This window comes from Podarcis tiliguerta (assembly GCF_965153285.1).
Source record: "Podarcis tiliguerta genome assembly, chromosome: 7".
NCBI lineage: Eukaryota > Metazoa > Chordata > Lepidosauria > Squamata > Lacertidae > Podarcis > Podarcis tiliguerta.
This window is the reverse complement of record NC_139540.1, coordinates 71,637,963-71,649,459: the sequence shown is the minus strand read 5'-3', so window position 1 is coordinate 71,649,459 and position 11,497 is coordinate 71,637,963. Positions and strand designations below refer to the sequence as shown.

Here is an 11,497-nt window from a genome sequence, read left to right as displayed (position 1 = left end):
TTACTTTGGACCAAACCTGTATGCTTTTTGTCCCAAAGACTTACCTTGCTTAGGTATCAGTCAGAAAACAGTAGAGCCGGAGGACTTTAAATGTTACTCTTGAGAATTATTTTAACAATAACAACTATAATAAAAGCCACAGTGTCCTGCATATTGAAACCAATGATTTCCTCCCACACAAAATTGCTGTTACTGCTTCAGGAGATGTTGAAGAGGGGAAGGCACATATAACCGACATATAACACAACAGGGTAGGGGAATTACTTTGGTGCACTGCTGTTGTGAATTAGCTTATGAAAACAGAAAGCCCTAAGGACCAAGCTAATGGGACATAAAATTCCTCATCTGTGGAAATTATTCTTTTTTATTGGTCCTGTTATTGCTATTAATAATAAGCTTTCACTTCTTTGAGGCCCTTTTTGCATTCATCTCTCCCATCGTACGGTGATTTCGGCGCAAATCAATTTTCTCTCTTCCTTGAATAAGTGTGTTGTGAAACAGAGCTTGAGAAGCATGCTAGGGCCGTAGAGTCAGCACATTAATTTCAAAGCAGCGACCTTGCTGAGCGAAGGTCAGCTGTTTAGAATGTCAAAGCAACCATTTAAGGGCACTTTGGACATTTCCACAAAGATTCATGTTCCAAAGAATTTTTAAAAAGTGCATGCATACTCCCCATCGACGCTGCCCTCTCAACCAGTTTGGAAGGGTTTACCATAATGGCAGCAGGCAGGCAAGCTTTGAAGTGTGGAACTACTTTCAAGTAGCCATGCATGTTACGACAGGGAGGTGGAAAATTGCTAGGAAGAGATTTACTTCCTGAGGCACCAGACTAAGCAAGGGAATAACCACCGGTGCACTGTCATCATCATAATGCAGGTACTACAACTCCACAGTTTCTACTGCATTCTGTAAGCTGCAGTCAGCTGACTCAGCAACAGCCAATTACCTATTTCACCATCAAAGTGGAGGGACAGGGTCCCTCCCTAGGATGCGTGTGACATTTTCTCTACCCCAGTCTTTGTTGGACATCTATGCTCTCTCTCTTTTCACTTCTTCTTCTTCCTCTTTCTATCACTCTTTCTCCTGTATTCATCCCAAACAATAAAATCTGCCCTTGCAGAACCATCACCACTGCCACCTTTCAGAAATTTGGCAGGTTTCATTACATTAGGAGGGGTGACCATGCCTGCAAATTGTAAGTAATTCTGGCAGAAAATCAAAAAAGTTACAGACTTTTCTTTCGTTTTGTGTTTTTTAATCAGATGTTTAAAGTGCCTTCCATGAACACCACTGGATGCATCCACCTATGGTCTGGCAGGCTTAATCCACTTTGGAGGGGCTGCTATGCCTGCAGATTTCATCTACTTTGGCCAAAAGGGCGGTAAGTTCTATCCATTTTTATATTACCCATTATAGTGAAAAGGGAGAAAACAGATCTAAATTGGTCCTAAATAATGAGTCAAATTAGGAAGACACAGAGCAGCTCCAAAACACATCAGTCTGCTTCTAAAATCTATATATTGAAGTCAAATATTGTGACTGGTGAACACTCCTAAATGATCCTCTCTCTCTCTCTCTCTCTCTCTCTCACACACACACACACACACACACACTTCATTCTTGCATTGCATAGCTCTCTAAAGATTTTTGAAACAGGAAAATATAGGGCATATGTTTCATTTGATTCATCCATACAATTCAGTTAATTGGGAGAAATGAAAACCCAACTGTGCAGACTCTCTTGACTTCTGCACCTTTTTCTGTTCCTCTCACCATCCCCTCTAGGCCTGCATCTATCCCTGATTTTACAATACTAGAACAAGTGATGCAGGGACACCCCAGTCTAATGTAATCTTACTTTTAAATAGTATTTGTTCATGACTAGCTGCACCAGAATGTGGGGGAGAATGCACATCTGAATACATATCGTATTGAAAGCAATGCAATGCAATGCAAATAGACTATGGGCTTATCCACACCTACTTTTCCTCTACTCTTTCCAGGCATGTTTCTGAGCACCTATTATTATGATTTTATTTGCTGGAGATCTTTCCCTGTGAAAACCTGTTCTTTAAAGCTCAGCCAGAGACAACATCAATCCATGGAAAACCTGAATTGACGTTTGCTCCTATTTGGCTTTTAGAAGCGGGAAAAGCTCTGGACGAAAAAGCGGAAAATGTGCTTGGACACAGAGTATTAAACTGCAGACCTCTACCTGGAAAGAGAAGGGCTAAGGGTTAAGTGTGCCAAAGGCCTATACCTACACTCTGGTGTGTACATGACAAGGTGTGCATAAGCTTGCTTACACATGCAGATCTATTTAGATAGATGGGACACTGGTGTTTAAAAGCATGCCAAATGGTGAATTTCTGATGGTAAAATGCCGCCAGAAATATCCCACACCATCGCTGGTGGATTAATGCAGGAGTCTAAAGCACATGTGGCAGGCTCTATTGAGGACATAGAATGAATGTGTATGCAAAAGTATTCTGGATAACTAGTGGATTATGTTCTGCACCTGCAGAACAGAGTTGCCAAGTTGTAATTTGGCAATTTATAGGCAATCCAGCCATTCATTGCACCAGTGGGGCAGAATGAGTGCAAGACCAGTGGTTATGACCAGTGGGCAAGCATCTCATGAAGAACTGTTTCCCAATTCTCTGCCTAATAATTAAGATTATTATACAGCAAACTGGAAAATAAGTCTTCGAGGTTTTTGAATTCTCTTATTATCCATACACAATTTTACAAATGGATTTTTCTCAAATGGAAGGCAGTAAGATATACTGTCTCCATAACACGTTTTGTTACTTCTTATGGACAGAGCTTTGGAAATACGAACAATCAAACAAAACACTCTATGAGCAGTTGGCATCTCTGCTGCAGACAAGCAATGATATTATCTACATATACCACCTTAGCTATACACAGCAAAAGGGATACCCAAATAATCCCCTCCATCTGACTAAGCCCCCCCAAAACACCAGTAGTCTTTCTCTGAATACGAAGAGCATTCTACAAGGACTATATCATCCAAATAAGAAATGTATACTTCCATCACTTCTCTCTCTTTTTTTAATTCTTGAAAAAGTGTAACATTTTGATGAACATTTTAAATATTCATTGACTTCAGTTAAAGACTGTGGGCTTTACAACTTGAATTGGAATAACAGCTTTTTAAAACTTTCCCTTGTGAAGTGTAGGCATAAGAAATGTGATGTCCTGGCAGACAACTTGCTTCCTTGGTTAAAAAACAAAACCAAACAGAACACAGTCTCCACCGAGTTGCAATCGCTGGACAGACAGATTCCAGCCACTGTTCTACACTTTTTGTTTTAAAAGAACCAGAAGTCAGCGTGTGGCTATTGCTTCTCGACATAAAAGTTAATGTCTTCTTTATGTCAGTTTCCCTTAGCGCCATTTGCTGCAGTCATTTCCACTTTAAATAGTAAGAGTTTCAATAGGCACTTCAGTGGAATTAAGAAAAATCTACCACTCTTCCACCACCATGCCGGAAAGCTATCTTCCTTTCTGTGTTGTATCGGTAAATTGTAGCTAATAGGCCTGAGGTTGTCTCAGTGTGATTCCAAAGTAATAATAAAAAACAAAATCCACCAAGAAAGGAAACAGATTGTCAAGGATGCTCCTTCCCTTGACAAACAGGTAAACCAAGATTGACGGTATGATAAATATAGGAGCTCACTGGGACAGCTGCTGTCTCTTATAATCAAAGGAATCATTTCCTATAAAGCTTGTTTATTTTAAAATTTGTTGTAGGTTTACATTTCTTTCCCCCTCCCTGCCCCCAGCTAAGTGACTTTATCCGGATTATAACTTTCTTCTTCTCCAAACATGTCTGCTAAGACTTTAAAACGTGGTCCCCAGTCACTCAAATAGTCATAATCCTGATCTGCCTCGGTTGCAAGCGAATCTATAGAGCTAAGAGACTCTGCCACAGATCCATTTCCTTCATAAGCGTATGTCGCTAGTGAGTCATAAGGGGGTGCTGAGGGATCGCCGTCATTTTCTCTCAGCCTTTGATTTATGAAATCTCTGATATTTGTGTTGTCCTCTGCGGGTGGTCTTGGGCGAGGTAAGCAGAGAGCATCTGGCTTTATATCCCTGCGTATTTTGTTATCCTCAATTGCTTTTGGATTCCTCAGGGCCCCGATGTCGAAAGCCTGAGTGTCCTCTTCGCCACCTCCTTCATCATCGTAATGGATGACATTGTCTCGGATGTCTTCTTTAGAGGTCATGAGAGTGTCTTTTTTCTTCTGCCGTCTCAGCGCCACGTACAGCACCACGATGACTAGGACAAGAAGAGAATGGTAAATTAAGAGCGGAAGGAGTCCGGCTTTCTTCCAATAAAATACTGCATCACCTTCTAATATCTAGGAACTGTCAGGGGTGACTCATTAATTACTTTTGATCTCAGGTACAAACAGGACCTGAGTTGAAATGGCAAAATGCAGGCCTGGCATCGTCAACTGCAAATGGAGCACATGGATTTTCTGCTTTCCTGACAGCCATTAAATGGGGGAAAGATTCGATTTATTTTTCTGTGTTTAACAGAAAGGAAGCCTGAGCATTTATTTTTTAAAGCATTGTGATCCTTAAATTCGATATTGATTGCACTGAGTGCAATCCTAGCTGCAGTTTACAGATTTTGAATTATGTTTATTTAACAAAAGTATATGCTGTTGGATTGTAAAAAAAAACCCCTAAAACTACAACCCACACATCTCAAAGTGCTTTGCAACAATGATTATAACAGCTCCACTTAACACACAAACATAGATGTACCCATTCACAGTTGATGGTGCCATGCTAACATTTTGCCGCGTAAATCTAATACCTGTGGTTAAGGTTCTCATTGTCATTTCTCTGCCTTTAAACTACACAGTGCAATGCAGGGAATTGTCCAAGCTAATGTGGCGTGTGAGCTTGATAACTATTATGTCTTATTCCCCTTTACCAGCCTTTAATTATATCCTTTAATTGTATCAAGTAAATGGGCAACCTTGGATACAAAGGTCCTAAAAGCCTGCAATAATCATGTACCATGGGGCAGGTAGGCATATTCTGGCTCCCCATTCAGAGCTTATTGGGCTTTTGTTCAAGAAACCAATTTAAGCAGTTTCCTGTGTAAAATGGGGGTTAATAAGATAGCCTTTAGATAGAGGTCTTACTAGATGCAAATTATCTTTGCTGCTTCCAATGCTACATTTTTTACCAGTCTCTATAGCAAAGCAAAGGATTACCGTATTTTTCGCCCTATAGGACACACCGGCCCATAGGACGCACCTATTTTTTGGGGGGGAAATCAAGTAAAATTTTTTATTTCCCCCCCAGGTTTGCGCAGTCATACCCTAGCTAGAAGAGGGAGACGGAGCGCTCCGTCTCCCTCTTCTGCCTTCAGGGACAGCCTCTCTAGCCTCCGTGGGGCAGCGGCTTGCCCCGCTGTCCCCCGAGGTTGTGGGGCTGGGGGAGGGGGAGAGAAGCAAGCTTGCTTCTCTCTCCCCCCCCCCCGCCAGCCTCCAGATCAGGTCGGGGAATAGCGGGGTGGCGGCGCTGCGCCTCCCCGCTGTCCCCCGAGCTTTTGGGCTGCAGGCTGCTGCCCGCAAGCCTTGGCAGCCCGCAGGACCTCCCGCCGGGTTTGCAAGACTTGCGGATAGCTTCCTGAAGCCTGCATTCGCCCCATAGGACGCACACACATTTCCCCTTCATTTTTGGAGGGGGGAAAGTGCGTCCTATAGGGCGAAAAATACGGTATTTAGGTGGACACCTTTAAACATTGCATGAACTGGGTGTAATTATCAAATGAACCTAACTGCCTCCCCCCCCAAGTCTTATTTTCAGGCCATTTCAGAATTCAAAATGGTGCTGAACACAGTACCTCTAGGCTCCATTACCTTGATCAGTCTAAGACACTCCAGCATAAGGCGAGCCAGAGATACCGTCCTCTTTTTAAGAATTCAGAAAGTCTCAGATCAAGAGGTTCATGTCTCTGAGTCTGAGACAACTGGGCATGTACATCCTAAGATAATATCCTGCAGAGTATATATCACGTACTCTATCATATATGCTATATATCCTGATGTCTTCCGAGTGCTGTTGGACTATCACTCCCATCATCTCCAAACTTTGGTCACCTGAAGGGCACCAGGTTGTGGAAGGCCATGCAAATGATTTTCATGTAATTATTGCCAACTTCTATTGCCAATGCTCATGTTTAAGTACCGTATTTTTCGCCCTATTGGACGCACCGGCCCATAGGACGCACCTATTTTCAGGGGGGGAAATCAAGGAAAGAAATATGATCCCCCCCCCGCAGCTCTGGGAGAAGCGGACAGGCTGCACGCAGCCTGTGCACTACCCTAAGATCTTATCCCTGCTTTTGTGGGAGGTGGCGGAATTCCCCCACCTCCCGCAAAAGCCCACAGGAGCCGTGCACGACTCCTACGGGCTTTTCAACCAGGAGGGAAGAGGGACTGAAACGGCCAGTCAGCCCCTTCTCCCTGCTTGGGGAAAAGCCCCCAAGAGCGGCGCACTCTTTAAAGGCTGTGCGGCTCCTACGGCTTTTCTACGAGGTGGGGGAATTCCCCCACCTCTTAGAAAAGCCAGCAGAAGCCGCAGAGCCCCTTTAAAGAGCGCGCAGCTTTTGTGGGAGGTGGGGGAATTCCCCTATCTCCCGCAAAAGCCCACAGGAGGGTTGGAGAGTAGGGGGAAGGCGTTGTGCGCCTTCCCGCTGCCCCCCATCCTCTGGGGCTGGCAATGGAGGAGGCACTGCTTTCCCCCACCGCCATCCTCAAAGAGCAGACTCTCCTGGCTTCAGCGGAAGCAACGCAAAGCCTCCAGAGCACAGGCTTTGGAGGCTTTGCGTTGCTATCGCTGAAGCCAAGGAGCCTGCATTCGCCCCATAAGACGCACACACATTTCCCCTTCATTTTTGGAGGGGGAAAAGTGTGTCTTATAGGGCGAAAAATACGGTATACAGTCAAACCTTGGTTGTCGAATGTCTTGGTACTCAGACATTTTGGCTCCTGAACACCGCAAACCCGGAAGTGAGTTTGCGAACGTTTTTCGGAAGCTGAACGTCTGACACAGCTTCCAATTGAGTGCAGGAAGCTCCTGTAGCCAATAGGAAGCCGTGCCTTGGTTTTCAAACTGTTTAGGGAGTTGAACGGACTCCCGGAACAGATTAAGTTCAACAACCAAGGGTATGACTGTATACAACATTTAGTACATTGCCCCCCCCCTTTATTCCAGAGTGGTTCCCAAACAGAATAACCTTAACTACACAACTGGGAATTTATGGGGATCCAGTGAAATCTGGAGAATGCATCAAACTCTCCTTTGAAAAATTCCGCTTACCTTATTTGGTAGGCGACATTGCAGCCGGGCTCCGGGTCCTGTGTGACCCAGCCAAGGGCTAGAGACTGTCACGCTCCATGCCGTCGGCGCTGGGCAGGGCCCTGCTCAAGGAGCGGGTCTCGCCAACCAATCAGCGCCAACGGAAGCGTGTCCATGGCAAATTTAAACTCCAACATGGCGGAGAGGCCGCCCTCTTGTGCCATTCAGTACATGGCATCTAATGCTACATGGCTGTGCTCACAAAAACTCCCACCCCTAAAAGCAGCTTACAGGAACTGCCTTTTGGGAATTTCATAACACAGCTGAGGAATAGACAATGTAGTACCAGTGAAACTTCTTTCTGTAAAAGAGTACTAACCTAGAAGTATAACAATGCACAACAGGATTGCAATCAAGGCTCCTGTGCTGAGTCCGACTGGCAGGAAGATTGCCTCGACATTGCATGAGAGGATGGTGCCATCAGAGTCACATCTGCAAACCCGGATTGTCATCGTGTTTGTACTGCTTTGTATGGGGTAGCTGCTGTCTTCTATCACTACTGGAAGGAAATATAACTCTTGCTGCCGGCGGCTGTACCCACTTCTCCTGGCCACAATTCCAGCTGTGTTGTCTGGAGGGGAAAACAAAAGAACACTACAGATAAGGTTCTTGCTCTCCTTGGTGTCATGATTTGAAAAAAATGCAGAACAATGAGAAACTTATGCCTGACATTGCAGCTCATGTGCACTGAAAGCAAGAGTACCCCATTTCTCCCTTCCTTCCCCAGTAATGTAAACTAATGGAAATGGTGTGAAATCATGTTGTAAGCTTCTTCACTGTCAATAAGGTTGAATGAGGGTAGGGGGAAATTGCAATGGGGTGCCATCATATGCATTCCCTATTTCTAGGCATTGTGGGAGAGAGAGGAGGGGAAATCAATCTGCTGCTTTCACACTCAGACATGGCCTATTTGAGGTTCCACAATCAGTATAGTTTCTTTGCTTCATCGTTACCCAAAGCATCACATTCAAATGAGATGCCAGATAATGGAATCCTCTCCTCTCTTCCCTGGGCAAATGGTAATTACTGTGACTCTTCTATAAATCTGGCTCAGTTTGACAGCAGGCTTGTCATAGCACACAAAAAAGATGAAAAACAACAACCAAAAAACCCCCAAAACCACCCTAGGGGTAGCTATCTTTGCCACATCTCTTGCTTTTCCTCAGGTCTGCCTGGATGCCCTTCAACGACTGTGATTGCCATTCAGTTCTCCAGTGGGAAGGGAAATGTGGCTTTCTTGCTTTGCCAATTTCCACTGGAGGCACCTTAGAAAGGTAGACAACCTTCCCTGACACAGCACCTGCTCAGAAGAGATGATTAAGGAAAGTCCCACCAGAAATCAAACTAGACACTCAATACCATTAGAACATTTGCCAGTAATCTCTGATTAAGGTGAATGCAGGCCTCTGTGAGTGGTGTTTTTCTTGCTTTCCCTGGTAGGGACTGGGTTATCGCGCCTTTCCCCTGAATCAAAGAAACCCAGTGAGGGAGAAAACTGATGTAAAGATTAAAAGGATTAAGCAGGGAGTGAGATTAGAAACCAATTTGCTGGCAGGTCTGATTGGGATTGCCTGCGGTGCTCTCTCTCCTGCCTTATTATCTCTCCAACACTCGCTAGTTCACAGCATCTCCCACAACATTACATGTCTCTCTATACTGGATGTTTTTTCTTCCCTCTTTGAATGCTGCTGCAAAAGAATTGAGAGATGAACTGACAGATCCTGTTTCCTTGTAGATAGGCTCAGATCCCAGTGGAGCCATCAGTTGATGAGTATCTGAAGACAAGTGTTGCTTTTAGGGGAAAGTCTGCGGGTAGATGTTATGACATTATAAGTAGGCCTTGTGCAGTTTGCAGCCCAGTTACGCTACAGCAGCCTTTGCCCGCCAGATGTTTTTGGACTCCAACTCCCATCAGCCTCATCTAGCATTGCAAAAGGTTGGGTGTTGTGAGGAGTTGTAGTTCAGCACCACATGGAGGGCCACAGGCAGTCCTGCATGAAAAAGATTTCAGGCTGACTCACACATGCCATGTTATGCATATTGTATAGTTCAGGACCTTTTTTTAAGACGGAACTCAGTTCCGGCACCTTTCAATTGGGTTTCGCCATCTCACAGATGGGTGCCATTGCAAGAGAATGAGGGAGGCATTTGTGATGAGTTCCCACAACTCCTTTTTCTAGAAAAATAGTTCTGATATAGCTTATCATAGCTACCATCTAATTCTTTAGTAGGCACAAAGTTGGTAAGGACTCGGCTAGAATGTATGAGTCCAATTCAGACTGAACGCAGGGGAGACAAGCTCTGTACTTTTCACCACCCTACAGTCTAGCTTTATTCTTCACAGATGTGATATAATCTGAGGGTTGATTGGTGGCACGGTGCAAAATAATTGCCAGATTTGCACCACCATTGAAACCCCAAGTGGAATATATGTCTAGCATTTTATATTTATAGCATCACTAAAGTACATAGTGGGTAACAGCTTTTCCTTATCTTGCTCAGCTCACTATTCTGTCTCTCTGATGGATTTGAAGCAGAAACAAACTGGGCAGGGCAGGAAGCTAATGTCTGTGGCCGTTTTGAAGGGTTGGGTCCAGCAGACTCTGGTACTCTATAGCAGGAGTATCCAGCATGGTGTGTTCTAGGTGGTGCTGGACTCCAACTCTCATAATCCCTGGCAATTGGTCATGGTTGCTGGGGCTGATATGAGATGGAATCCAGTGGTGTCTGCTCTCTTGTAAGCCTGTACAAGCTGTAACCCAGCAAGGCATGCACAGCCCACCAGTTATGTATGTTCGTCTATTCAAATGTTTAAGAGATCCAACATCACCAAGGATGTAGCAGGCCCAACAGGGCTTTGTGACTTTTGATATGAAATAGCCTGAGCTGTTAGAAATGCATAGTTTCAGGGAGAATACAATTAGAGATGTATATTTTTACATCAAAATGCAAATTTTCATGCAGTTTTTTTTAAAATGCAGATAGATACAGAACCAAACAGAGTGAAAATGTGTGAAAGGGGCAATGGCTGGTAGAAAAAGATGGATTCATCTATCTGTAAAAACATAGTTGATGAGAATTATTTGGCCAATAATGTCACAAGATGCACAGGTAAAATATGGACCACATTCCCTTTTGTGTGAAGAAGTGTTGTCATTAAGTGTGCACCTTTCTGGTAGGTGCCAGTAATTTTGAGGAAATAAATGACATTAGTTTTAAGGATTAAATATACCTTAGATTATGAAATCACATAAAGAATCAATATGCAGGACTCTGCAGGACTCAGCTATCTTCCTCTGTGTCCACTGTGGCTCTTGATATGTCTAATAAATGTCGCACAGCCAACTAGGGCCATCCTATGCTAAGACTATGCTACTAAGCATAGTACAGATGGTGCCTATTTCTGAGCAGTTATCCTTCAGTTACTCCAAACCTATTTTTCTCTTCCCCTTTCTCCCTTGCTTTAGAGTCTTTCACCATGATGCTCAAGCTGATGGAACTCCACCACCTTTTTTGTCTAGTAGACCCCCAACACTCCTTTGGCTGTAAAGCACTGTTCTCATCTCCCTTGTGTGATACCTGGAAAACAATTGCATATCAAAGCAGCAACTTACTTCTGAAATCGTGGACTGTGAAATTTGGCTTTGTAGACACCTCAGGAGAGAGTCGAAAGGAGAATCTTTGTCCAGCAGGTGACAAATCCTTGTCTGCTGCACCAACAATCTGAATTACCTAAAACCACAATGGAATAAAAACTTCAGCACACATTTCTGTGTGAAAGAAAATGTCTTGATTAGCATGTTGTAGTACATTAATTTGGACATAATGCACCAAACTGAAACACAGGTTTTCAGAAAAAAGAAGGGTTTCACTAACATATCTCCCCAAAGAGAGAAACTCAAAATGTAAAGCTTAGAGTTAACATAGGCTGCAGTGTACAAAACCTCTGTAGCTATTTTCTGCAACAGTTCTGACTTCATTTTAATATTTTAATGTTCCATTATTTTAATGTTGTATTTTACTTTTGTTTTTAAGTTGTAATCATTCATCTTGTTTTTATTATTGCTTGTAAGCCGCTCTGAGC

General features: G+C 43.7%; 1 protein-coding gene across 11 annotated transcripts in view; it reads right to left on the bottom strand.

Annotated features, from left to right (window-relative positions):
- Positions 1–1,068: 1,068 nt before the first annotated feature.
- The window catches only part of CDH12 (cadherin 12), a 668,983-nt gene continuing 658,554 nt past the window's right edge, over positions 1,069–11,497 (bottom strand). For 10 of the 11 annotated variants that reach the window (XM_083449414.1, XM_083449413.1, XM_083449412.1 and 7 more), the window contains 3 exons: positions 11,028–11,145; positions 7,733–7,984; positions 1,069–4,309 (listed from right to left, as the gene is read on the bottom strand). In XM_083449414.1, coding sequence (XP_083305540.1) covers positions 3,810–4,309; positions 7,733–7,984; positions 11,028–11,145 — 870 coding nt within the window. In that variant the 3' untranslated portion in view covers positions 1,069–3,809. The remainder of the gene's footprint in view (positions 4,310–7,732; positions 7,985–11,027; positions 11,146–11,497) is intronic. The other variant, XR_014513371.1, reaches the window with a different exon arrangement.